General features: G+C 43.7%; 4 protein-coding genes and 1 non-coding gene across 7 annotated transcripts in view; 2 read left to right on the top strand and 3 right to left on the bottom strand.

Moving 5' to 3' along the window:
* Nucleotides 1-4,143, top strand: part of LOC142384168 (cyclin-dependent kinase 17-like) — a 29,601-nt gene extending 25,458 nt beyond the window's left edge. Inside the window, exons 10-17 of the mRNA XM_075470186.1 lie at nt 41-164; nt 409-529; nt 936-1,033; nt 1,194-1,299; nt 1,756-1,798; nt 2,026-2,116; nt 2,268-2,345; nt 2,838-4,143. Of these exons, the coding sequence (XP_075326301.1) occupies nt 41-164; nt 409-529; nt 936-1,033; nt 1,194-1,299; nt 1,756-1,798; nt 2,026-2,116; nt 2,268-2,345; nt 2,838-2,875 (699 nt within the window). The 3' untranslated portion in view covers nt 2,876-4,143. The remainder of the gene's footprint in view (nt 1-40; nt 165-408; nt 530-935; nt 1,034-1,193; nt 1,300-1,755; nt 1,799-2,025; nt 2,117-2,267; nt 2,346-2,837) is intronic.
* Nucleotides 4,144-4,868: 725 nt separating this feature from the next.
* LOC142384169 (ETS domain-containing protein Elk-3-like) lies at nt 4,869-12,049 on the bottom strand. The gene is made up of 5 exons (XM_075470187.1): nt 11,786-12,049; nt 8,939-9,147; nt 7,836-8,621; nt 5,839-5,961; nt 4,869-5,015 (listed from the first exon to the last, which is right to left on the bottom strand). Exons 2-5 carry the CDS (start codon nt 9,143-9,145, stop codon nt 4,917-4,919), a joined length of 1,215 nt encoding a protein of 404 aa, XP_075326302.1. The 5' UTR covers nt 9,146-9,147; nt 11,786-12,049; the 3' UTR covers nt 4,869-4,916.
* A 2,520-nt stretch (nt 12,050-14,569) lies between these two features.
* Nucleotides 14,570-21,123, top strand: hal (histidine ammonia-lyase). The gene is made up of 20 exons (XM_075470183.1): nt 14,570-14,816; nt 14,971-15,031; nt 15,227-15,254; nt 15,330-15,404; nt 15,494-15,566; nt 15,673-15,739; nt 15,842-15,879; nt 15,983-16,108; nt 16,226-16,365; nt 16,544-16,591; nt 18,207-18,354; nt 18,469-18,564; nt 19,022-19,080; nt 19,251-19,331; nt 19,447-19,512; nt 19,596-19,761; nt 19,942-20,076; nt 20,611-20,719; nt 20,829-20,898; nt 20,992-21,123. The coding sequence occupies exons 1-20, from the start codon at nt 14,570-14,572 to the stop codon at nt 21,121-21,123; spliced, it is 1,965 nt and encodes a 654-aa protein (XP_075326298.1).
* LOC142384167 (uncharacterized) lies at nt 18,430-25,080 on the bottom strand. Of its 3 annotated transcripts, none has more exons than XR_012770028.1 (3): nt 24,867-25,080; nt 20,586-24,184; nt 18,430-18,584 (listed from the first exon to the last, which is right to left on the bottom strand). XR_012770028.1 is itself a non-coding variant. In XM_075470185.1 (2 exons), the coding sequence occupies exon 2, from the start codon at nt 23,920-23,922 to the stop codon at nt 23,017-23,019; it is 906 nt and encodes a 301-aa protein (XP_075326300.1). In that variant the 5' UTR covers nt 23,923-24,184; nt 24,867-25,080; the 3' UTR covers nt 18,745-23,016. The 3 variants fall into 3 exon arrangements, 1 of the variants encoding a protein (XP_075326300.1); XR_012770029.1 differs by having other exon boundaries at nt 18,430-18,552; XM_075470185.1 differs by lacking the exon at nt 18,430-18,584 and having other exon boundaries at nt 18,745-24,184.
* Nucleotides 24,629-24,717, bottom strand: trnay-gua (transfer RNA tyrosine (anticodon GUA)). Its single transcript is given in 2 exon segments — nt 24,629-24,664; nt 24,681-24,717. It is a non-coding gene; the product is annotated as a tRNA-Tyr (tRNA).
* Nucleotides 25,081-26,906: the final 1,826 nt, after the last annotated feature.

The raw sequence follows: 26,906 nt of genomic DNA, 5'->3' as shown, positions 1-26,906 counted from the left end.
AGATGTTTGTTTTATTCACTATAGAAATCTCTTTCTCTAGATTTTTTTGCTCCAGATCCTGCGAGGTTTGGCCTACTGTCACAAGCGGAAAGTTCTCCACAGAGACCTGAAGCCCCAAAATCTGCTCATCAATGACAGAGGAGAACTCAAACTGGCTGACTTTGGTAAAGAACACATTATTATACATGTATATGCATTATATCGCAATTCTAATTATCATTCATGTACTCATTGGATGGAACAATGATGGCAGTTTTTGTATTTCAAAAGGATAATATTTTACTAATATTGAATGTAGTAATAGGAGTAGTTTTTATGAGTATTTAGTCTTTTGCAGTAAAAAAAAATGAGAATCTTCCAAATGTGTTTGCTTGATTTCTTCTTATTTTGCCTGTATCTGCTCCACAGGCCTGGCAAGGGCAAAGTCGGTGCCCACTAAAACATACTCTAACGAGGTTGTAACTCTTTGGTATCGGCCTCCCGACGTGCTCCTGGGCTCCTCTGAGTACTCCACACAGATAGACATGTGGTGAGTGCAGGTGGTGGCAACTGTTAGGAAAAGCCCAGATGTCTTCACAGTGGAGAGGTGCAGGCGAATGTGATCCTCAAACATTGTTTTACACGATAGCTCGGTTTGCCCATTTTATGGAAGAAGTACAGATGTTTGGCCCCTCTGACTTTGATGTGGCATGTGCTGCACTCTTTAGAATCAAACTCTGAGCGATTTCCCCCCAAATTTCAGCTTTCTGAAATCAAAGTAAGCCTCGCTGTAGATGTTTTGTGTTGGTGTGTGTGACAGAGTTCAACTACCCTGTAAATATTCCGCTCAAAGAATGTGATACAAGCATTTAGTGCGAGTCACGAATATTTGCTGAGTTAGATTGGTGTTAAAACTGTGTGTCTTCCTGACCTTTTCCCTCTGTCCTGTCTGGCAGGGGTGTGGGGTGTATATTCTATGAGATGGCTGCCGGCAGGCCCCTGTTCCCAGGCTCCACAGTGGAGGATGAGCTGCACCTCATTTTCAGGCTGTTAGGTCAGTGCTGCCCCCTGCTGACAGGGATTGCTCACACCTTTAACATGAGCCTATAATTGCATTAACCCTGGCATGTTGCCCCTGTGGCTGCGTGAAAAGCCCCTCCAGCTGGCGCAGTAAAGTCTGATTCTAACAGGGATGATTAAATGTCCCTCCACAGGCACTCCGACAGAAGACAACTGGCCTGGAATATCATCTATCGACGAGTTCAAGTCTTTTAAGTTTCCAAAGTACAAGGCACAGCCCCTGATCAATCATGCACCAAGGTAAGATGGGAATATTCACTCTCTGTTTTTAACTTTCTGTATTTGGAATGTATTTTTAAGCCCACAACATATGCAGTGTTACATCTGATGACTTCAGTTATTTATACTGCAGCTATAAACCCTCACGGTATCTAACGCAACCCCCTCAATCTCTTTTGCTAGTCCACTTATCGTTGGAAATGGGGACGAGCAAATCTTTCTTGTGAGACCCAGGTATAAGAGAAGGGCTCCTATGTGGAGCTTTTTAGCTTTTAGACCCAGACATTAGTCTTACTTGGCTGTTTAGTTAGGAGTGTGTGCACTTTGTCACTTCCTGCAAGGAAATCCTGTGGAATAGTTGACTCTGTTTGGCTCAGTTTCCTTCCTTACACCCGGCAGCATCTGTGAGTCACCCCACCTTACTGACCCCACTCCCCCCTCTTTTCTCTCCACTCTTCATCCCCCACCCCTCTGCAGGCTGGATAACGATGGAATTGACCTGCTGATGTCATTCCTAAAAGTGAGTGGCAACATATCTGCCAGGAATTGATACGATGTTAAAAGCAGACTGACACATTTTGCAGCTATGTTAAGACTGGGAATTTGGATGGAAGTGCATAAAGTGCATGCCAGCACATTCACATCCAATCACATGCTGCTGACCCAATTATTTAGTTCTTGAACAGCTTTAACTTTCTGGGTTTTTTTTAATTATTTTTTTTATTTCTTCCCCCTCCTAAACCTCAGTATGAATCAAAAAAGAGGATCTCTGCTGATGAAGCAATGAGGCATTCGTACTTCAGGAGCCTGGGGCCACGTGTGCACACGCTGCCAGAGAGTGAGTAACAGTATTGTGATGTAGTTATGCCATCAGCAAGGTACAACTTGAAGGATGGTGCAGTGTGAAGCGAGGCCCGTTTACAGCCTCGTAACAAAGGCATCGCTCTCCCGGTGACTTGTGTTGCGCTGACAGACTGTATCTTTGACAGACATATCCATATTTACACTGAAGGAGGTGCAGCTGCAGAAAGATCCCGGCTACCGGAACTCTTCATACCCTGATTCAGGTGAGGATTAATGAGTCGAGAAGAGCGAGATGTAATGTGCCGAAAGGGGCAAGTGCATGCTTTTGTGGTGTGGCCCTCTGATTTGCCTACTTGGCAACAAGGTAAAGCAGTTACAACAGTAAGAGAATCTGACAGAACTCGCAGTCTATTTTCTAATAAGTTGCCGAACAGAAACGTATTTCTGTATTTAACTCCATTAGATCCAAACAAATATGCTTAGGCAACAAATAAAACGTAAGAATGGTTTGATTTATTAATGAATTTTATTTGGACGGGGATTTTTCTGGCTGTCTTTTTCAACAAGATGATGCCAAACCACATTCTGCAGGTATTACAGCAGCAAACAGCTGAGGTGGAGTAATAATCGGGTGCCGTATCTTTGTCTACTCCCTTATATTATGGGATCTGTAGTCCGGAATTTAGAGCCTGGTTATACGTTTATTTCTCTCCAGAGTTCGACTTTCATGCCCTTTTTTTATTGTTCCCCATTAGGCAATGGAAAGAGCAGAAGACAAAGCATGCTGTTTTAAAGTTTCTGGACTGGACCTCGTTTTGTTTAGTTTTTCTTGTTGTTTCGGTGGGAAAGATCTGCGAGCTGTACAATCCTGCGGACGGATCAGTACCCAGAGAATGGATGTCGGCGGTTGAACGTCGTGATCATCACTCCCCACCCCCGGACTTTTGGGAAAACTTGTTGACAGTATAACCCTCAGCCTTCCCAGGTTTGGCCTGAACCTGGCTCAGATGAGAGACATTTGTATACTGGACATCGATATTTATTGAGAACGAGAATTTGCTGCTAAATTCAACTACTGTCTAGAATTCTAACAGGCTCAGTCACTTTAATGAATACATGCAATGTGTGTTGACTTTTAACATTTTTTTTGAAGTGATGGTATACTTTTTGTGTTCTTTTTCCTGTTTTTTGGGGTTACTGTTACAATTGTCAAACCTAAAACTCCATCTGAAAGCTCGACGTGTGTAAGGTCTCACAGATAGAGGGATGTTTTTGTTGGAGCTCAAAGAGGGAGGAGGGGGGTTGACGTTCTGTCTCTGTTGCCATGGTGCTGAACTCAGCTGCACAAATCGTTTGTGACCATTTACTCCAGAAGGTTCCTGAGGCCAGCTTTGATATAATAACCGATCACCTTTGATACCGATACAATAGCAGTGCTGGACAGCACTGTGCGAAAAGAGGGGAGAACAAAAACAAATCATTCACTTCAAGATGCTGGCATATCATTCCAGGATGATGTGGTCTCAGTCGTGACCAATGAAGAAATGCAGAAAAAAAAAGGCAACAAAGTTATTAACGAGGGCATTACGGGAAGAAATCGTGAATATTTAAGGACACCGAACAATCTCCTAGTCATTGTTCTTTTTCCACCCCGAGGCGGTGCGAAGTAAGTTCCCAGCGCTGGACTCGGCATCGCCGCCTTCATACGTTACAGGTGGCTCTCCTGTCCGTCATTCCCATGTCCATCAATGTAAAAGTTGATCTTTTTTTCTCTGGGTTGCCTCTGTCATTGTGTTGCACGTCTGCTCTGTTGTGTGATGAAGCACACAGCCACTGAACTCCAAATTCAGGAAGCACTAGCTCTAGTCGCCCCTCCCCCTCACGCGAGTGAGTCACAAGTCTATTTAACAGTGTTACAAGAGACGTTTTGTATTATATTCTTTAACTTTATTTGTGAATAACTCTTTGTGTGGGATTTTGTTGCAGATGTCCCTCCCATATTGGATTTTTTTTTTTCTTTTACAGAGCAAAGACAATTAAAATCTAAAGTTTAAACAGAAAGTCCTGTGAACAGTTTTTCTTTTCTTTCTTTAATTCACAACTGCTTTGTTTCAGATGCTGAGTGAAATGTTTACAGAAGGAAAAACCGCGACGATGCTGTTCGAGCATTCAATGCTTCGTTTATTGAAAATGACAAAACATTCTTCACAATACAAAAAAACTTAAACTTACAGAATACATACTGTATACCAAGTCCAGTATAAAAAGAACAGTTATAAAGGTTTTCATTGATTTGAAATCTCGTCTTCGTTAAAAGATTTTTGAAATGAAGCAAAAAAAAAAAAAAAAGGCACAGCCGGTACTGAGAAGCATAGTGCATACATTACATACAATACCACGTAAGTGAAACGGCCCGTTTCACATTGTGTTTTAAACATTTAAGAGGGGGGGGGGGGGAGAGAAAGAGAGAAAAAAAAAAGATTGAGTAAAACAAAGCTCTGCAGAGAATGAGCGACTGGCTAGCCTCTCTCAGCTCTCATCAGGTCCGATCTGTCCACTGCGGACAGGCTCATGTGGAAATGTGCTGTACTTCACCACGCACGTCTCTCAGACATCGTGGCGTATGGCTTCTTACCAAGTGCTTTCAACCATTACAAATCGGAAGCAACTCAAGTGCAAAATAAAAAAGTGAGGTCAGGTCTCTTTTTTTCTAAAGTGGAATTTGACAAGGTGAGCGCCGCGGCTGCTGATAACGGAGACACTTTTCGATGGGAGACTAATAGTGATGGGACTTTTTTTTTTTTTTTTTTTTTTTTTTAAAAACAGACCCTGGATCAGGATTTGTGGGTGGTGGGGGACAGGAGCAGAGAGGAGGGTGTTCCTTCCAGGCTTGGCAGAGGGACCGGCATGTGTCCGTTGATTAGGCTGGGGAACTGTGGAGGAAGAGAGAAGGGCTGAGAGTTAGCGGGGTGGCTGCTTTCCGGAGAGGAACTGCAGCATTGTCACTGTTCTGGTTTCCTGTTTTTTTTTTTTGTTTTTTTTGTTTTTTTTTGTTTTTAAAAAAAAAAAAATAAATAATCAAATCACTGCCTCTTCCTTTTCGTCTCTATCCAGTGTATCTCCACAACAGCAGGACAAGTCAACATTATTTTTGCACAAAGAATCTGCTGTGGTGCGTGTGCCTGTGGAGGTGGTGTTGTGTGCTTTTCATAAATGAGGAGCAGCTCTCAAACCAGTCCACCCTGTTCAGACTGGCTCCCTTGGGCTCAAACAGGAAGTATTCACAGGATTTCCTCTGCCTCATACACGCACTGAAACAGGACACCTCTGCAGGACCTGCTTACAAAGTCTCAACTAGTTTCACAACCGTTGGGTGTCTGCTGCTGTGCAAATACTAGAAAACATGTTTCAGTTTTTTTTTATTTTTAAAAAGCTTCTTTTCAAGTAAATACCTGCTTTAGATAGAAATCTGCTGGATAAAGAGCGATTGTGCGACCTTAGTTGGGGCTGATCCTCTCATTTTTAGGATATTGGGTACCTACTTGATATCTTTAATTCTTTTTCCTCTTGTTATCTTTACAAAACCTGATTAGTTGAACTGAATGAGGATTTTTACAGCAGCACAGCTTCACAACTTCCTCCTTCGTGTCAGCAAACTTCCAGTAAACAACAATCCTCTGAATAAACCTTCTGTTCTTATCTGCTAGTTTTGGCCCTTTCTCATGCTTGTCGTTTACACCTGTGTGTGCTTCGTACCTGGAAGAGGGAGCTGTGGCCCTGCAGCCGGGCAGGACTGAGCGGTGCGACGGGGCTCAGGCTGCTCCAGAAGTGGATGCCTGACAACAGTGGACTGTGAGTCAACAGCAAACCCGATGGAGTCTGTAAAGGGGCACCACAGATGGGGGATTTCATGTAAATAAGAGAAACCAATAAAGGTCATTTTTCTTTTCTTTTTAAAAAAAACAAACAAACGAAAACAGACAAACCTACTAAAGCACAAGTAGCAGAATATTTCTCTGAGGGCTTTAGTAATGCAAAACATGCTTAAATGGTAAATGGATGCTCATTGGCGTTTGGAAAAACAAACTGTCGGAACAGGAAGGAAGTCTGTGGTTTCTCCTCTAGAATACAGGGGTGATGAGAGGGGAAGAGGAGGCTTGTGGGGGGAGGATGGAGAAGTAAGCAAGGCAGAGGTAGGCAGTGGTCTTCAAGCCTTTGGAGCACAAGCTAGAGAGAAAACATATGAAATCAATTTCTTCTTCTCTTTCCCTCCCCCCTACTTTCCCCTGTGTCACCTCAGAGAAGTGAGCCAGTGCTGCTGTGGAGGGACCCAGCCCTGCTCCCATTATTAATGGAATTATTGGAGCATATGGCATCACTTAGCCCCCCCCCCCCCTCTCATAGGCTGAACTTGCAGAAGATTTCTGTAAATCGCTTGTTTCCCTCTGATCTCAGTGTTTCGCACTCGTAAACAGACGGTGTGGGAGAACTATTAATGCCTTTCTCAACGTGTGTGTGAACCACACTCTGATGTGGCTTTTTTTTTTTTTTTTGGTCACAACTCCAGTCCAAGCATATTAACTAAAATATTTGAGTAGATACTGGTTGACGCACGAGCCTTGGGTTTGTTTTGATCTCTTGCCACGACCTGAAAATATTCCAGCTCGATGGATTTGGCACTAAATATGACGCAGAGGAGCCCGCCGTCAAATCTCACGTTAAGTCATCACCGTCTGCTGAGTCCACCATGCTTTTTTTTTTTTTTTTTTAAGCATTTGCTATACCTCTCAATTTTGATCTCTTACAACATATTTGAAACACTCCATTCTGAGCCAAAACGAGGAAGCAGCTCGTTTAAAAAACAAAACCAAACAAACAATGTTGTTTTAGACCATGTGTAAAGGCTCTTAACGACTTGAAATCATAAAAGTTTACCTTTTTCATACCTTCTCTCTCTCTCTTTTGTGAGGAGTTATTGGCTCAAGTGACTACCAAATAAATATAGCAGTAGTGTTTCCACAAACACATGCCAAGCTGGCTCAGATGTCTGCTGCTGTCTAAGGGCTTCAGGGACTCTGACATCATACTCTGGACAGATCCCATCACCCCCCCCTTCACAAGCCAGGCCACTGTTAAAAGAGGACCGACTTTGATAACATCACTGAATATTATTATGATTGTAATCGGGCTCAAAACTCTTTGTTGTGGCTGCCGGAGAGTTAAGGGATCCAGTTTGTCTTCAATTACCGAGAGAGGGTGCGGAAACGTGTTGTGACAAGATAGAGCTGAAGATAGTTTTCCAATAATCTTTGCATGGTTCAACCTGCACACACACCTATCAGTGATTAAAAGTTAACATGGATCAGCCACATCATCAAACCACCTGGCTAATACTCCCTAGGTCCTCCCTTGTTCTGCTCACACAGCTCTGCTGCACAGACCGTCTGCAACAACGTACGAGGGCACGTGTCCACCGGACCCAATGTTTTCAGGCAGAATGCTGCCTTGTAAAGATGATCACTGTTGCTCGCTTGACTGTCAGCGGTTTTAACATTGTGGCAGATTGTGTAACGTCTATCTCAGGCTGGAAAGCACCTCAGGAGAAAAGATGAATGAGTCAACGATTTCCAGAGCTCAAAACCATCTGACTCATGTCTAGAAACCAGGAAGGAAATAGCATCAATATTGCGTCCATCGTGCTTCCCAAAAGAGGTTATGATATAGTTGTACATGTTTTTAGGTAAGAGCCTCACCTGTGCAGTAAAGAAGGCAGGAGTGAGGGAGCCAGACGGCAGCGCTGGGCTGTTGAGGGCAATGGAACCGATGTCGCTCCCTGCCAGGAGCAGGGACGGGGTGGAGATCTCCAGAGCTTTGGGCTTTTTGCTTTTAGGAGGGAGTCCATCTCCTTGGTTACAACTATTAGTAGAACTACTTCTACCACTGCTGCTGCTCCTCTTTTCAGAAGGCTGCAGGGCTCGCTCCCTGTGCCCCGAGGAGAGATTGAGGGGCTGAGCGCTCTGGTCAGAGTCCTCCTCGTCCTCCTCTTCCGCAGCAGGGCTCCAGCTTCGGCCGAGCTGGGTGTGAGGGGAGGATGAGGAGTGGGACTGAGAGAGCGGCTTGGGTGGCCTGGGGGAGATGTAGGACTCAGACTTAGCAGGCTGAGGGGAGCTCCTGTCGCTGGTGTTGGTTCCGAAGCGGATGACGGAGCGCGGCTCCTCCTGGCGCTCACGCAGAGCACGAAGAAGCTCAGGCTGGTTCTGCAGGGGGCTGATACTGAAGGAAGAGTAGAGACCTGAGTGGAGGTAATCACTTCGACACTGCTGCGCCCCCAAGGCTGCCAGCGTCCTCCTCTGGGCCTCCTCTTCACCATCCTCTTCTTCCTCCTCTTCCATTTCCAGCCCATGAGCCTCTCCTTCGTGGAGGGGAAACCTTCCAGAGGCCAGGCCCATCTCCACCGCCTGCGGGTCCATCTTGAGGATCTCAGGGAAGGACACAAACTTATAGACAAACTTCTGGCCAATCACCTTTTTGATGATGTTCTGTAACACAAAGAAACACCAAGAAGGATGAACCGACTGCCAACGACACATATCACAGGGGATGTTTGACACCATTTCAGTGCCTCAAAAGCAAACTGCCCAACGGAAACTGTTTAGTTGCTAGAACACTACGTCACAGTCAGAGCTCTGCTGTGCATCAGAGGAGAAAGAGGAAATGGAAGTTTCTATCACGGGAAATCGTGGGTTTAAAGAAGAACAAAGATTTTGTCATAATACTACACACTCGCATGTTCTGTAGTTCCGATCAGCTACTAGTGACTGCTAACAGAGGCGGCTGGGTTCAAGTTTAAATTCACCTTGTCGTAGTAGTAGCGCAAGGCCCTGCTCAGCTTGTCGTAGTTCATGTTGGTCTTGTTCTTGCGTAGCCCCCACAGCTTTGCCACTTCCTCTGACTTCAGGAGCTTGAATTCGCCATCAGTCGAAGTCCAGCATATCAGGTGCTTGTGACTCTGGTCGAGCAGTAGCTGCAGCAGGAACTGCCACAGAGTGATGGCACTGTCCATACCTGCAGCAACACATCCGAACGGTTGGATCAGAGAGCGAAAAGGGGCTCAAATTTTAAAATCAAAGCGCTTCTTTCGATGATTTTTTATTTTTTTCCCCCTGCATCAGCACTCTCAGATGTCAGCTGACCCCTGAAAAAGCAACGCAATTACCTGGATGTGTAATACCTGCCAGATGTCAGTGACAGAATAAGCACAACGAGCCAAGGTGCTCTCTGTTCTTCTCGGTGCTGGCTAAAGTCTGTGTTAATCAACTGCCGTTAGGATTAAAGAGGCTGATTCAAACAAGACAAAACAATATTTCGCTCATTAAATACCTTTCCCCTCATTTCATTCTTCCAGCATGTTTTACTGCATGCAGATTAAATTGGGTTACTGGCTGAGGAGGGAACAGCCTGTTTGAGCAGTAACATGTGGTGTGAGGACGAGTAGAGCAGTCATGAATAGAACAGTGTGTGTAAAAGAGTATAGTGTAATGTGGCGGCAGCAGCGGGAGAGAAAAAAAAAAAACATAAGGAGGAACAACAGCTCAAGCCAGAAATATGCTGTGGTTCAACCTGGCCCTCTCTCCACAGGAAGTATGACGGGCCCAGGGTGGGTTATTCCTTTAATAGTGGAATGTGCAGCTTCCAAACTCCTGTCTGCCTACCAAGAGCACAAATAATTGGAGGGAAGGAGAGGGGGGCTGTCTGTCTGTCTGTCTGTCTGTCTGCCCCCAAAAGTCTGACCACCGACTGATTTGAAAAACTTATTTGACAGAATACAGAAGATTATGTTTGGAGTCATTTAAGTTCAGAAATAATGACCTGGTCATCGTCTTTTGCCAGTATAAATCTAACAGACCGTGTGCATACAGAGTATTGTATCTCATCACACTCTAAAAATCTGTTTAAGCCCCTAAAGTTCTATATCCCTCACGTTGTAGTTCCAACAAATGGTGACGCCAGAGAATGGTGACGCCAAATCACAGATGACACATGGGAGGAAGTCCGCTCCATTTATGTTAAACAACGGCTTCTCTCGGCTTACTGTCGGTGTAAGTGTGTTTCTGATTTGGACTTTTGCAGGTTGAAGACGTCACCTTGTGGTTCTTAGAAACTCTGCTGGCTCTTTTGCAGATGAACCAATAATTATTGGTCATTATCGAAGTTTTACATAATGAAGACAAACACACTAAACTGGTTTGAGCCTCAATATTTTCATGGTAACAATCCTAATTTGCTGAATAAACTGCCATGTTCTGACAGATTTCTGATGTTAAACTTTGCACTTAGTCTGGCATCTAAAGTATTCAACTTTAAATGTAAAAGTCAAAATGTTGACGGACAGGAGGACTGCGTTCACATTTTGGGATCTTTCCCCTCTTATTGGAGGAGTAACAAGTGACTAACAAAAGAAAAAGAAAACAATGATAAAAGGGCAGCTTTTCAACTGCTTCATATCTCTGCCCAGAGAGGGCCGAGCTGATTTCCGACACAAGCCATCCCCAGAGTCTTCTATCTGCCATGTGAAACTGCAAACCTGTCAGAGTCAGGACTTCCTCCTATTCTACTTTCAAGGACAAATGGCGAGGAGAGGGGATCCCACAGCAGGGGAGCGTTTCCCCGATCCGGCCACACTTCCCACGAAAATCCCAGCGGGAAAGGGTCAGAAGATCATATCATTGTCCCCTCTGCGCAGCTCCACCCTTTAACCTGCTCTGAACCCAGACCTCTCTCTGGCTTTTAAACAAAGTGAGGCAGAGCTCGCCGGCACGGGGGCCACTGAGCGGACCCAAAACCTCTGCAAGACGCTGCAAACGGCACAGTGAAAGCTCAAAGTATCCCCTGCAGGTCAAAGGTGCCTCCTCCAGACCTGAGTTATCAAAAGCGGTACAAGCAAGTGATAACTTCAAACATGACGCACGGTGACTGTACTGACTGTTAGGCTTGCTTCACAGAGATAAAGTCTCAAATCCCAACAGGAAAAATGGGGAAACCGAAGGCACTGGGAGAGCCACAGACAACACTTTCTAGGAACATCCCAGGCGCATTGTGGGGGTCCGGGGTCGGGGGAGAGGAGCCCTGCTGCGGATGCTCGGCTGGAGTAGTCTCGCTGTGTGCACAAAGCCATCCAGTGTGTTGGCTGAACGGAAACTCCTAATGAGATTAGATGGTGTATGCAGACATTACTTAGCCATGACTAAATCTGCTCTCTTCCTGTACACAGACGGTGGAAAATTCAACCGGGACCCGTAAGAAACGCACCGCGGAGCAGCGTCCACAGACGCAGGGGCCGGTTTCCACTGCTCCATACCTTATCTCTTCGTTTAATTTACACTTTTAAAGCTTCGGTAAGTGTGCGCGCACAGGGCTCCGGATCATCAGTCCGCCTCACTGACTCATTTTCAAGATGTTGCTCGGACCGGAAGACGGCACACTGTGCCCGACTCAGATCGCTACTATTCTTGTTCAAAACTTTAACAACCCAACTCTATCCGAGGAGCTCCACATTATGCCAAAGCTTGACGACACGACGCCTGACAAAAACGTAATAAAGGCCGTTATTATAGCTAACCCCGCAATGTGTCACTTTATACAATCCTCTGATCCTCCAACAAAGCGCCGCGCGTGGAAAGGTGCCAGTTTTATCTTACGTTACCTGCGATCTCACACTCGGTGTTTTCCCTCCGCGAAACTTTAAGGTGAAGCTTGTGCGATCCCTTGTTTTTCCATGCTTACTCCTGCTCTGCACAGTTGTGCTGGACTGAAATAGGATCCTGCGCTTTTTCTTTTTCTGAGCAGGAAGTTGGAGCAGGCAGACACAGAGCCGGCTGACTTCCTCTCCCCTACGATTCCCCAGGCGGTTTGCCGTCTGTGTAAACACACTTTTCCTCCCCTTCTCTTCTCTGCCTGCTCTCTGTCGACACACACGGTGATGCAGAAAATCCTACAGCCCGTAAACTGACATCATCGCTCCTCAAGCTGCCGAGGTGCTTTCAGGCACGCCTCGGGAGTCCCAACTCCTCCACGGCAAAGCCAGAAGTCACGCGCTTTAAGAGGAGATGTTTGATGAGTAAATGTGCATCGAAATATAGACACACACGATGCATTTTTCTGAAACTCAGTCACGTAACCGAGTTTTTTTTCGGTATTCGAGTTTACAAGCTTTTGAGTTTCTTTTAGGAAAAAAAAACATTTGCCTGTATGACGTTAGGGAAAAAAACCCCAGAAGAGACAGCAAAAGGACAAAACACACAGTCAAGGCCCAAAGAGGAACTGAACTGGATGGGTCACGAATAAATCCAACCACATTTCCCCCAGTGGGATAATCTGTAAAATATAAAACACCTGCAGAGGGCTGAAGTCCATCTGCCATTTATCAAGAGGCGGAGTACAACCTGATCTGCTCACCAGTTTGTTGCAGAACCGAAACAGAGACAAACAGACAGTCACGATCACAGTAAGGGCCAGTTCACCTAAACCCACGAAATCCCACACAGGGAGAACATGCAGACTCCACACACACAAGTCCCCCGCTGAGATTTGAGCCAGCAGCCTCTTTGTGTTGTTATGATGTGACACAATGTTAACACGCTCCTGTTCCAACATTTTTTCAATTAAAAAATTTTTTTTTTTTTTACTCGCACTGGATTGAAAACAGCCACGAATCGAATTAAATAAAGACACCACCTATCAGTTGATACGTTTCCTTTGCTCTATTTTCAACTAAATATGCAGATTCGCATGATCTACGAGTCAGTGTTTTCTCTCAACTTGTGACTCGACTGTTTTCCAAACAGGGTTGTATACTGCAAGGCGTGCATCGATGCACTGCACATAGACATTGCACTGCAGTTATCAGTGTTGGCAATATCTTTTTGCAGTCCACATATCAGTTTGTGATGATGTTCTGCTGATATCCTGCATGTTTGTGATGTTGTGACACCACATTTAGTTTGTGAGGCAGAGGCGCACCTTGTCAACAGGCAACTGCTTGGAGCCCCGAGCCACTAGGGGGCCCCCCGAAAGCTGAGGTGCATTCAATCAAAGATTGTCTAGTTACTTTATAAACTGTCTCAAACAGTGGCGAACGTTCGTGTTTTCTTTGAACAGTTAAATTTAAATGATTTAGTCAAAGATTGTCTAGTTAACATGTCTTTGGATCTGGGGGACATAGTATCAGCATTTGCACAAGCCAAGGCCCGTAAGCAGCATTTCTAAAAGCAGTGCATACTGTAAATTGGGCTTATGAGGAACTTACTACTGTATATACTTTGTAAATATGTACTGTAAATATTTTGTACAAAGTTTATATTGGGTTTTCAAAGTAATTTGCGGTATTTTATTCAATTTTTATTCAATTTTTATTTTATTATTAGTTTTTTTTGTTATTTATTTATTCTTTACATGTATATTTTAAAAATAACAATGTTTTTCATGTTTGGAACATGTTTGGAATAAAAAGAGGTTTTATTTCATACATTTTTCGTTGGTGTCAGATGTTTTGGTGACGAACACTGGTCGGTAGGGCCCCCTAGGATTTTTTTGCTTGGGGCCCCCACAGACTATAGAATCGCCCCTGTTGTGAGGCAAGGCAGTTTTCAAAGTGTCGTCGAAACGAGGATAAGTTTAATGTTTTTTGGTAAAACTCTGTTCAGTTTTTTGTCAAACTTTCGTCAGAATTTCGAACTGCGCCTATAACTGTGGTGTAATCTTTCAGAGGGGTGCTCCTGTTAATCAACACACGCAGGCCAGTAGATGATCAGTAGCCTACAAATCCGCGATACTTTCTGAAGCCACGCGTTATGGCTATTGCTTGCCGAGAAGTGAAGAAGTGAAAAGAAAAAGTTGCTCCATTGTTATAACCTACATTGGTTGGAAACTTTTTGGAAGACCTGAAGTGATTCATACAACATGGAATTTCAACTTGCATGGTGATTTAAGACATCTGCGTGGCAGCAACTGAATGCATCAGCTGTAAAACCGATCTCCTCTTGCTCTTGGACGTCACCCTTTAAAAAAGAACAATTCATTGCCATCAGAATGAGCATCTGCCTACTTGATGCTGTAGAATTTGTAAACACAATTCAATTGATTGTTAAACTTTTTGTGGAAACTATTAATCTATATAAAAAAAAGAAAAACTTGACTGTAGAATAGTCGACTCTCTCCGTGCTGTGCTTCTAGAAACACCAAAGGGTACCCCCACATTTAACGTCGGAAGTGCGTTTTTGTGCATACATCACGGGGAAACATTGGGTCAGTTTGTACAAATATCTATTTGAACGACCTGTGGAGGTCAGTGCTCTCCAGAGGTGCGACATCGGCGAGGCGTGCCCCCTCTGGCTGTGTCTGATTGGTGGCCGCACAACGTGGGGCTGAAGGTGGTACCTTGGACAGCGGCGCGCAGCTCTCATTGCTGCCAAGTCGTACCTCACGCACAATGCCTCGTTTCACTATCCATATCCGAGATGAGTGGCTGGCAGTGCCTTGCCGGGATACCTCCAACACAATCTGGTGGCTTGGACAGGAAGCGCTTAAACGTTATATTAAGAACAAACCAGACAACGGCGGCATAACTTGTGTCAAGGAGACGCGGTTTGTGGTGCGCAGGTGCCAGGGTTTGTGCTTGTTGGATGTGGATGACACCATCGAGGATGTACTGGTGGATAATGACTTTGTTGAACTTGGTAATGATAGTATGCGTGAATGCAACACATTCAGGGACAATGGAGATGTTTTACACCTTGCCGCGTTCAAATTTGTGCGTAATTGCGCATACTATTTTTTAATATAGATTAATTGATCTACCTACAGTGAACTTTATTTTCAACTTGCTTTCAGCTATTGAAGGAGATACCATGTCTCCTGACTTTATCCCGTGTCAGCCTGGAGTTTCTCATCTGTATCCTTAACTTTGAATAGAATTTGTGCCATACTGTATTGTGTAAATACTAACTTATTTCGAAAAACGTTTTCCTCAGAAACTGACATTTCAAGTGCGAAAATAAATTAATTTGACTAAGCATGCTTACATTTGTATTAAAGTGATACAACAGCATTTGAATGAAAGTTATCCTTTACTAAACTGTGTAAATAGTACAGCAGCATACGAAGAACCCGGAGAAGTAAGTGTATCTTCTGTTCAAATTTAAAACATGTTCTGTACCCTTCTTCTGAGTGACATGCGTCTCCCCGTGCAGTACATTTCTATGGACGGCAACAGCCTCACGTCCACAGATCTGGTCAACTTAGGCAGAGGATTCTACAAGATAAAGGTAATTATCAACAAATTGTGTTTGTTGTCGTGGCTTGTCTGTGGTAATCTTTGACTTCATGTAATCCCTCCCTCTACCAACATTTTTAGCTGACTCCAGAGGCAGAGAGAAAGGTTGTGCAATCAAGAGACCTTTTGGACACCATTGTCAAAGAAAATAAAGGTTAAGGACACATTTGTGAATGAAGTAAATGCAGTGAGCTCTGAGTAGAGCAGCGATAGCAAATTTACGGAATGCATTACCTTCCTTCTGTCTCTTGTTCCTGCAGTTGTCTATGGAATCACAACAGGTTTTGGCAAATTTGCCCGAACTGTGATTCCGGTCAGCAAGCTCAAGTAAAGGCAACGTTTTATACTCCATTCATGATCTTTGTAAACTGTTCGAGACTGAGCCCTTTGTATGTCCCTACTGATGGCCGCACACCTTTTGTTCCACAGGGAGCTCCAGGAAAACTTGGTGCGGTCACACTCATCAGGTAAGAAAAGCTCTTTGTGAAGCACACTTTCAGAGTTACATTTCGGAGCACTCAGTGCTTTGGCATTGTTGTACCTGCTTCAGATTTCTGCTGCGATATGTAGGTGTGGGAAACCCACTTAGCCCAGAGAGGACGCGCATGCTGCTCGCTCTGAGGATTAATGTTCTAGCCAAAGGGTACAGCGGGATTTCTCTAGAAACTCTTCATGCCATGATCCAGGCCTTCAACGGTAAGTTTCAACTACATCCATCACCCTCGGTTGATGACCTTGATTAACTGCTGATAAGTGCCGCCTGGGAACCTGTCACACGATTAAACTTTGTCTCAAACTTGTTTTGCCTTGCAGCATCCTGTCTCTCCTTTGTCCCAGAGAAGGGAACAGTGGGTGCAAGTGGAGACCTGGCACCCCTCTCACACCTGGCCCTGGGGCTGATGGGAGAGGGTAAAATGTGGTCTCCCAAGAGTGGATGGGCAGACGCCAAATATGTAAGATCAGGGTCGCTTCTCGTGGCTTTGAAAAACAACAATTTGCACCGTAGGCCTACTATAGGAAACCAGCTTTTTGCTTGTAAGAGTGAAAGGTTGCAGAGTCTGATAGGAAAACATGTTTGCTTTCTGATGACCCCTGACTTTACATGTTCTTTTTCCTTTCATTGCTGGCCAGGTTTTGGAGGCCCATGGACTAAAGCCAATATCACTAAAGCCTAAAGAGGTAATATCTCAAACCGAGCATGTGCTGCCCTATTCGACTTGTCTTTCCAAAAAGATATTGATCAATGGCAAAAATTTTGCCCTGTAATTCTCAGGATAAGCATTTCCATATGAACATCAAGTAAAATATGTACTTGACTAAGTTTCGATAAAACCTGTTGGCTTCCTTCGCTAGCCAACCTTTTTTCTAATTGCCATTTTATTTATTGGACTCATTTGGATTTGAATTAATTTAACTTGATTGGATTATGATTGTATTATAATGAAATTGATTTTTATTGGCTTGAATGGGACTGTATCTTTGAAGTGCTTTCAGAAGACAAAAAATGACATACAACTGAATTTAACTGAATTAACAGCGATTACACAGGTTATTTAGATCTACTTAAGTAACAGAGGAGGTGATTAGATGTCACACTAAGGCTTAAGCTAGAGCAGCTACAATTCGAAAATATTCTTTATACTCCTTGAACAGCATCTAAATCATCTAATATTCATGCAGATTTTGTCTCTGATTTGTTACTAATTATGCAAGTGGTACAGTAAAATTTTCAAAATTGTAGCAGGTCCAGCTAAAGCACGTTCTAATGGCGTATTAGGGGCTTGAGAGTGCGTGTGCACAGCTGTGTGTCTCATTTGTCTCTGTGTGGCCCTGTGATGGACTGGCGACCTGTCCAGGGCAGGGGCTGGGGGCACTGCCCCCCCAGGAACAAGTCCTGCCCCCCTGAGAAATGCCCTGTCCATCCAAAGAAAACTGGCCAGAAAAAAGGCCACGATTTATTATCTCTGTTTGTGTCTTGTATTGATAGAATAAATGCAGGTGGGGATTTAAAAAAAGCATATATCTGCAAAGTTTATAGCTTTATTTATTTTTTGTTATCATGTCCCCCCCCCCCTCCGTAACCTTAACCCCTTGCTGCTGAAAAAAAAAGGCGATTTTTCACATTTTCGGATATTTTTGTTGTATATAATGATCTGAAATGTTGACTTAATGAAGGTAATAAAAAGCTGGAGTTGGCTGGATGTCTTGCCCCAAGTATCTACTTCAATTTAAACCCTCAATGGAGAATGTGGAGCATGTTAATTAAAATTAAAAATTAAAATTGACGGTCATGATTTATGCTAGTGTGACCATATTTTCATTACCGAATTGAATTATTACTATTATTATTATTATTATTATGCTTGAAGTTGTAGTAGTGGTTTTCCACCAATTTTTTTCAGGTATTGTTTTCTGCCCCCCCCCCCCCCCCCAAAATGAGCTAACTGCCCACCCACACATACCATTCTGGTCACACCTCTGGTCCAGGGTGTACCCTGCCTCTCACCCAATGACAGCTGGGATAGGCTCCAGCCCCCCCTCCGGCCTTAAATTAAATTAAGCGGGTACAGAAAGTGGATGGAAATTACAGTGTTTGGTAGTTTGATCGTTGGTAACGCATTATAAAGAGTATAGAGGAGCATCAAATTTTAAATACTTAAGTTCAGATTCATCAGAATTGTATTGCCCTACAGTACTTGGGTTGATGTACTGAACTACTTTTCACCACTGTACTCATTCTCCAATAAATAGCTTCTAAAATACATCCATCTCACTCTCTGGCCGTCTCCCTCAGGGTCTTGCTCTGATCAACGGGACTCAGATGATTACCTCTTTAGGGGCAGAAGCGGTGGAGCGAGCCCTAGCGATTGCCCGCCAGGCAGATATCATTGCTGCTCTCTCCCTGGAGGTGCTGAAGGGAACCACCAATGCCTTTGACAGTGGTGAGCATCAGCAGTAGATGCGAAAAATGCCGCACACACAAATGGGACTCGTTTGCCTTTAATTCTGCATCTCATCCATTTGTTACGTGTTCATTTTCTGGTGTCTTTCCATAGACATCCATTCACTGCGGCCCCATCCAGGGCAGATAGAGGTGGCCCAACGATTCCGGTCACTGCTGGACTCTGATCATCACCCATCTGAGATTGCAGGTCAGATTCGGAGTCAGATTCTTAAACAGACAAGCAATGGAATATAATGTATTGATCCTGCATAGTTATCAAATCAAATCAAATCAAATTTATTTGTATAGCACATTTCATGTACAAACAGTTCAAAGTGCTTTACATAAAATAAAAGCATGTTATCATTAAATACATCAGATCTACCAGTTATACAGTGCTGGGGTTATATTTAGTCTATTTTTGTGTATTTCTTTTTTCAATCAAAACACTTGTGTTAGCAATACTTTTACCATCAATGGCATCGCTTTCAAAACAGCACAACTCCTGCGTGGTTGACCAGAACTCAGGAATAGTTCGGATAAGTCAAATACTGATGGTGTATTTGCCCACAGGGAATAATAAAGTCTAGCTTTTGGTAACGTTACACCTGTACTGCAACACCAAACGTGCGTTCAGTATGTGTGATGTTGGTGTTTTTTCCCAGAAAGTCACAGGTTCTGTGACAGAGTGCAGGATGCCTACACCATGCGGTGCTGTCCTCAGGTAACCTCAAGTTTTTCTAGATCATCACAAAATCACAACTTTTGCTGCCAATGGGCAAATCCCTCATAGTGAGTGACAGCCAAAAGACCAAGCATTTGGAGTGTAGTAGGACTGTCCATAGGTATCATGCAAGCGTTTCTGAGTATTATGATATCTCTCTCTGTACCCAGGTTCATGGAGTTGCAAATGACACCATACAATTTGTCCAGAACATCATAAATACTGAAATCAACAGTGCTACTGACAATCCTGTATCCTTCACCGTTTTGAAAACTAGAAGATTAATCTGGATTTGACACTTTTTGAACACAGAACTCAGATTTGAGAGGGGAAAAAAGTGTTTTTTTGCTTTAACAGCCATACAAGATGGTATTTGCAGAAAGAGGTGAGACCATTTCAGGGGGAAATTTCCATGGCGAATATCCAGCTAAGGTTTGTGAATGATAGAATATCTCTTTGGTATTTGTCTTTAGTGTTACTGTTTTTCACTTTCTCTAACATTTCCTCTCTCATAGGCTCTGGACTTTTTAGCCATCGCTGTTCATGAGCTGGCCTCAATTAGCGAGAGGAGGATTGAGAGGTTATGTAACCCCTCCCTGAGCGAGCTGCCTGCTTTTCTCGTCAATGAGGGGGGCCTTAACTCTGGCTTCATGATTGCCCACTGCACTGCAGCAGCTTTAGGTTGGTGGGCAAGGATGAGCTTGCAAGGAACATTGTTCCAAATTAAGGATAAAATTGATTTTGCCAGTAGAATATTAAATAATTGTCAATTTGGGATTTATTATCTATATTCATGTTTCTTGCTTCGAATAAATTGAGCATAAAAACTGACTTTAATCTCTAGTCCTGTTCTCTGTTCAGTTTCAGAAAATAAAGTTTTGTGTCATCCTTCTTCTGTGGACTCTTTGTCCACCAGTGCTGCCACGGAAGACCATGTGTCTATGGGAGGATGGGCTGCAAGGAAAGCCTTGAGGGTTGTAGAGCATGTGGAGCAAGGTAAAGTTTTTTTTTCTTCTTCTTTGGTTTCTTCACAAAGTAAAACAAAAATGTCTTTAATTCAGGCCACAGTGACTAAATTTAATCATCTGTGAATATAAATGCTCTGAAATGCCAGTTTCAGATTCGAAATAAAACTGCCAAAAATGACATTGATGAAAAAAAAATGATCAGAAAAATGTTAACGCAGACATTTTATGTAAAGACACTCCTCTAAAGGCCATAGGGCAGGAATGTCCACATCCGGTCCTTGCTGTGCTGCAGGTTTTAGATGTTTCCCTGCTTCAGCACACCTGAAGCACGTTGTATAATCTATTCTAATGTGTGAAGCTACTGGACACATATATACAACTGCGACATGATGGCTAATATAGAAATGTTGTGTCATATACCCAATGTAGTGACCCTCACATGCCATTTTAATGCCTTTTTTGAGGGGTAAAAAGAAATGATAAGTACTAAACAAAGGACTAAAGTATCCCAAATAAGATGTTACATATTTTACCAACCTGAATTGAGGATTTCTGTGATCAGTTCTTGCTATAGAGCTGCTGGCATCCTGTCAGGGTATCGAGTTCCTCCGCCCCCTTCACACCACCACTCCTCTGGAGAAGGTCTATGACCTCGTGCGCAGTGTTGTCAAGTAAGTCAAACAGATGTGACCAAGGTGCATAAATTTCAGTCCACTGTAATGATGCACCGGATAGTTAATGTTTATCCACTGTTCCACTCTCTCTTTCTGCTATTAACAGACCGTGGATGAAAGACAGATTCATGTCTCCAGACATCGAAGCTGCTCACCGTCTCCTGCTTGACCAGAAGGTGAGCGCTTACCTTCTGACGTAGCTGTAAAATGCACGGTGCTGTAACCTTAAGGAACATTTCTTTAATGGCATATTCATGATTTCAATGCAGGTATGGAATGTGGCAAAACCGTACATTGATAAGTATAAGTCGGAGCACATCCCGGAGTCCCGTCCCGTTTCTCCCACCGCCTTCTCCCTGGATCCACCAGCGTCACCAAGGAAGCGTGTTCGCCATGAGTGACACCTTGTCCAAAAACATTGTCTGCAGTCTGCAAAAACTAATCATTCTAATTTTAATGAACAGCTACTATAATCTTTGATGATCTGTTTACACGGATGGAATATTATTTCGCCCATTGTTGATTTTTGGCAAAGTCTTTGAAAATGTATTGTAACTAAAGAACGAACCATACTTTCTATACAGTATATGTCTCTGGTAATAACTGAGTGTTGAACTTGTGTGTACTTGGCCCGACACCACTATGCAGTAGAGTTGGAGTTATCCAAACTGCTGTCATCCCTTTAAAATGTGCCTAACCTAGTCTTTATTGCCGCGTGACTACCTCGACCTTTAATGACGTGGCGACAACATTACTATAAGAATCAAGAATCTTTGTTGTCACTATGCAGGCATAATGAAATTTAGTTCAGAAGCTCTTGGCTTTGTATACACAAAAAATATAAAAAGATATCTAAATAATATACAAGAGAATAAAAATAGTAAAAGTTAAAGTAAAAAGTAAAAAAGTAAAAAGTTACAGTGCAATCCAGATATTGTATGACTGTATTGTAAATACTGCAGCATAAGTAAGTCAAATAAGTCAAATAAAAGTGCAGTGCAGTGCAAGTCTCTGTCTGCAGAGGTTTATAATAATCAGTCTATGGGTGGGGGTGGAGGGGTGGATGCGTGGGGGTATGGGGTGATGGATTTTACAGCTCTGGGGAAGAAGCTGTGTCTCAGTCTGTTGATGTGGGTTTTGATACACCTGTACCTCTTTCTGGATGGAAGAGGCACAAATAGTTCATGTCCTGGGTGGGTGGGGTCTGTGGCTATACGACTGGCCCTCCTTTGGACCCGGCCGTCGTATATTGAGTCCAGGTGTGGGAGAGGACTCCCCACAATCCCCTGTGCTGTCTTGACCACACGGGCCAAGTCCTTCCTGTCTTGTGCAGTGCAGCTCCCATCCCACACTGTTGCACTGAGACAGAGGATGCTCTCTGTTGTGGCTCTGTAAAAGTTTGTCAGAAGCTGAGGGGAGAGTCCAGTCCTCTTCAGCTTCCTCAGGAAGAAGAGCCTTTGTTGGGCCTTCTTCACCAGGTGGGATATGTGCATGGAGCAAGTGAGGTCAGATGTGATGTGGATGCCCAGGAACTTGATGTTGTCCACCCGCTCCACCTCCGCCCCATGAATGAGGAGAGGGGTGTGTTCTGTTCCACAATGACCTCCTTGGTCTTGCTGGTGTTCAGGACAAGGTTGTTGTCTGAGTACCATCCTGTCAGGTGCTGGATCTCCTCTCTGTAGTGAGTCTCATTGTTGTCCGATATGAGACCCACAACGGTGGTGTTGTCTGCAAACTTCACAACCATGTTTGTAGGGGAGTAGCAGAACAGAGTGAAAAGTGCCGGGCTGAGCACACATCCCTGCGGTCTGCCTGTGCTCAGGATCAATGTGGACGATGTGCAGTCCCCAATTCTCACTACTTGAGGCCTGTTGGTGAGAAAGACTTTGATCCAGAAGCACAGGGGACCAGAAAGTCAGTTTCAGCGTCAGCTTGTCTGGAATCACAGTATTAAAAGCTGAACTGAAGTCCACAAATAACATCCTGACGTAGGTGTTGGGATGCTCCAGGTGAGTCAGGGCCGTGTGTAGTGCTAGTGAGACTGCGTCCTCTGTGGATCGGTTCTCCCTGTAGGCGAACTGATGTCTGTCCAGAGTAGCAGGAATGATGTCCTTGATGTTACTTAGGACAATCCTCTCAAAGCACTTCATGATTACCGGTGTCAGAGCAACAGGGCGGTAATCGTTGAGGCTGGTCATGGCAGATTTTTTTGGCACAGGCACAATGATGGAGGACTTGAGGCAAGCAGGAACTGAAGCGAGCTGCAGGGACAGGTTGAAAATGTCCATGAAAACTCAAGCCAGCTGATGAGCACACAGCTTAAGAACCCGACCTGACACCTTATCTGGTCCTGCAGCTTTTCTTGTGTTGATCCCCCTCAGGGTGGAGCTCACCTGGTGTTGCTGCAGGACAAGAGCTTGGGATTGCTCCTCAAGTGGTGGCAGATGAACAGTCTCTCTGCTGCCAGGTGTGTCGAAGCGTGCAAAGAAACTGTTTAGGGTGTCAGGCAGGGTGGGGTCGTGGCTGATCTTCTGGTTGCTGTTCCTGTAGTCTGTTATGGTTCTGATGCCTCTCCACATTTCCCCTGGGTTGTTGTCGGCAAAGTACTCCTCAATGCGCTGTCTGTACCTGCGTTTGGCCTGTTGGATGCCCTTCCTCAGTTCTGTCCGGGCCCTGCTGTGGGCCATCCTGTCACCTGACCTGTAGGCTGCATCCCGAGCTTTGAGCAGAGACTGCACCGTGCTGTCACACCATGATTTCTGATTTGGAAACACCTTGATGGTCTTTGTGGGTAGAACAGCATCAGTGCAGAACTGCAGATAGTCCAGGACAGATGATGTGTAGGCCTCCAGGTCTGAGCTGTCTTTAAAAACTTCCCAGTCAGTCATTTCAAAACAGTCCTGTAGTGCTGAAGAAGCCTCCTCAGTCCATACCTGAACTGTTTTGGTGGATGGTTTTGTACTGCAGATCAGAGGTTTATATGCTGGAGTCAGCTCCACAGAGATGTGATCCGACATGCCCAGGTGAGGAGCTGCTGCAGCCTTGTATGCTCCTGGGATGTTGCAGTAAACTTGATCTAATATGTTATTGTCTCTGGTAGAAAAGTGAATGAACTTCTTGAATTTTGGAAGCACAGCTTTGAGATCCATATGATTGAAGTCTCCCGCCACAATCACAGCTGCCTCTGGGTTGGAGTTCATCTGCCTGCTGACCAGACAGTAGAGCTCCACTAGTGCTAGCTTAGCATTAGGCCGCGGTGGAATGTAAACAGCTATGATCAGGATGGAGCAAAACTTTCTCACCGTCTTGAATGGCCTGCATTTCACATAATTGCATAATGTTTTTTTTTTTTCGGGTGTAATTATTATCAAATTATTATCAAAAAGGAATTTGTACGTCCAAACGTGTCTGAGAAGTGTGTTGGGTATTTGTTTTCTTTCCAGGTTTTGACACTTTCAGGTGCTGAAAGGGAAAACCAAGAAAATCAAGTAAAATGTCAAAGGCTTATTAAAAGAAAAATAATAATAATAATAATAATAATAATAATAAAAAAAGAAGTTTGATCAACAAATTCAAAGGTAACACAAACAGCTTACAGCAAACAGTAGCAGCCAGAATGTTTATAAAAATGTTCAAAATAGTCAGAAAGACTAAAAAGATTGTACAAATTCTTATTATTTCACATTTTCTATACAAAACAGAGTGCAAATGGAGACATATCTGGTCGGCTAATGCAACAACTAAAGCACTTCCTGATTAGTTCAAAACACCAGTCCAATCGAACAACCTAATCAATGCAAACCGATGATCAGTGTTTGGAGGCATACTTGCCTAATCTTACAACTAAAATGATATTTTTTCTTTTTTAATTATAGTTATTTATTCGCTAATTTAAAAAATATGGTCTCCTTCGAGCCGGATTCGAACCAGCGACCTAAGGATTTCGGCTGCAATTCCACTACAGTCCTCCGCTCTACCAACTGAGCTATCGAAGGGACGTACACAGGACACTGAAAATAACAACTTCAAACCAAACCACTTCCGACGTGTACTGATCTGTTGATTTACGTTACCCCGACAAACGAACAGAAAATGACAGAGATCACGGCTGTAAGATTTACGAGCGGTAACACTCGTTACATACCTAACTTCCGCTATCTAGTTGCCTACATTTCAGTTTCTCCAGGAAGTATTAAACCGTCTGTGTGCTGCCAAGTTTTTGGCAAGAAATCCCCCAAACGGCGTTGAAATGTTAAATTTGTATTGTGCTCCAAGTTGTTCCTTCAGCTCATCATGACGTAATGAGCAACGGAACTATCAGGAAATCACCGAGGAGATAATAGTTTGGTAGACGACACACCTGTGGCTCATAATAATTCAAGGCAACAAACTCACTTAACAGGAAATGTAACACACACGCCCTCCAGCACAGGCAGACTGAGAGCTGGAGGTTGATAAAGTAAATCTATGTCCCTAAATATGAATCTGTGGTATTTTCAAATATATAGCTTGTTTATCAACCGTAATTTACTCGTAAATTGTACGGTGTTATTTAAGCATTTTCCCCAATTTAGTTTCCAACTCTCTGTTTAAATCCCTGCTTTCTCAGTTGGGTCTAATTTAGCCCACTAGGTGGCAGTATCCCCCCATTTTAAGAACAGACTCAGTCGAAGATGAGAAATAATTTCCTCTTGTAAAGATTTCTGTCGAAAACATTTTTTATTTCATTTTGATACACGAGAGGTTTTACGAACAGATAAAAAAAAAACGACCCTCATGTCCATACTTTAGGACTTAGTCTGGGATTTAACGTTTGAGGACAACAGGATTTTTACAAGCCTACTGCGTTAAATGCCTTTTTAGATAGTGTGTCACAGTCCTTTTGTGTCTTCATCACAAATCGCAACTGCTGTTACTTTGGTTGTGAGTCTTTCAGTTCGTGAGTTGAAGAAAAAGCCTCATCGTTTTGAGGTAGACCGGCAAAGAGCATTAGATGTGCCATCCACAAAATGTACCCAAAGCTAGGCTTAACCAAAGCCGCTGTGCACAAACACTCTGAGAAGATGATAGTGTCACATTGAGACTTTTGCTGGAAAAGCAGCACACCCGTTTTGGTCGGGGCAGTGGTGGACCCCAGAGGATGTAACCAAGCTTATGAATCTACAGTGTTTATACTTTCGCCTGCTCACCTGCCAGAGAGGAAACTATCATGCGTAAACATATTTTTTTCTATTTATTAAAAACATATACTAGTCATTAAGGCAGAAAACAGAACTTATGCATAGTAGAAATGTGACAATAACTGGATCCACACAAGTGTATTTAAAGCTGGTAATGATATGCAAGAGAGGCTGCCAAGCTGCTCTCTGATATATTCATCTTGTTTAGACCTGTTTGGCAGGGAGGGAGCCTGCTACGTGTTATTTTTTCAGTGTTTTACCACATGGGGACTGACATGAAGCCCAAACGCTGGGTCACGCTGGTAAGGCAGCAGACATTCCTCCCACTGCACATGTTCCCATCCCCTGATCTCCTCCAGACTTTTCTCAGATTATCATCCTTCTTCTACAGAGTGTTCACAAAGAGCTGCTGAACACTCTTCACGTACCCCGACCCATCAAGGGAAAAGGTCTGAAGGTCTAGCCTTCAAGACATCAGACCATCTATCAGGTCCAGTAATGGACACCTTCACTTCATTTCAGTACAGCTTTGTATCTTCTTTTGTCATTGAGTTTAAAGTAGTCAATACAAGGCCATAATCACACTCATTGTGTCATTTCTAATGTTTAGTCTTTTATTTATCACTTATCTAACAAAGGATCTCACACCTGCAGTGTTACAGTGTTACAACTTTCTCCCCAACTGTAAGGCGTTTTTAAAATGAGGTGTTTTCTTTTTCCTCCTGCGTTTATTCATGCCATTCAGAAGGTGACGTGACAGATACACTTCAGCCTTTGTGGGATTTCTGTTCCCCTCCTACAGCAGCGAGAAAAATTCAACAGGACTTGTCCGCTTGCCTGGATTGTATGAAGGTGAAACGCTAACAAATCCACAGGGGAATAAGACAGCGATAGTGAGTGCCCTCTGTTTAATGGTTAGCCCGAGGCCAAGGCACCTTTCTCTCCTTGGCGCATGTCTGGCTTTTTGTCTGTTTTTTTCACAGAGGAGTAGACACATTACTTGC

Source organism: Odontesthes bonariensis, chromosome 7, assembly GCF_027942865.1.
Source record: "Odontesthes bonariensis isolate fOdoBon6 chromosome 7, fOdoBon6.hap1, whole genome shotgun sequence".
Classification (NCBI taxonomy): Eukaryota; Metazoa; Chordata; class Actinopteri; order Atheriniformes; family Atherinopsidae; genus Odontesthes; species Odontesthes bonariensis.
This window is presented reverse-complemented; position numbering and strand designations above follow the sequence as displayed.

What these genes read in the sequence shown, in the direction of transcription:
- LOC142384169 (XM_075470187.1), bottom strand. Translation starts at nt 9,145, where the DNA reads ATGGACAGTGCCATCACTCTGTGGCAGTTCCTGCTGCAGCTACTGCTC. An exon ending in TGCGCTACTACTACGACAAG is followed by an intron (nt 8,622 to 8,938) that starts GTGAATTTAAAC and finishes TTTGTGTTACAG; the next exon opens with AACATCATCAAAAAGGTGAT. An exon ending in GCCACAGCTCCCTCTTCCAG is followed by an intron (nt 5,016 to 5,838) that starts GTACGAAGCACA and finishes CTTCCTCCACAG; the next exon opens with TTCCCCAGCCTAATCAACGG.
- hal (XM_075470183.1), top strand. Translation starts at nt 14,570, where the DNA reads ATGCCTCGTTTCACTATCCATATCCGAGATGAGTGGCTGGCAGTGCCT. An exon ending in ATGGCGAATATCCAGCTAAG is followed by an intron (nt 19,513 to 19,595) that starts GTTTGTGAATGA and finishes CCTCTCTCATAG; the next exon opens with GCTCTGGACTTTTTAGCCAT. An exon ending in GTCTCCTGCTTGACCAGAAG is followed by an intron (nt 20,899 to 20,991) that starts GTGAGCGCTTAC and finishes ATTTCAATGCAG; the next exon opens with GTATGGAATGTGGCAAAACC.
- LOC142384167 (XM_075470185.1), bottom strand. Translation starts at nt 23,922, where the DNA reads ATGAACTCCAACCCAGAGGCAGCTGTGATTGTGGCGGGAGACTTCAAT.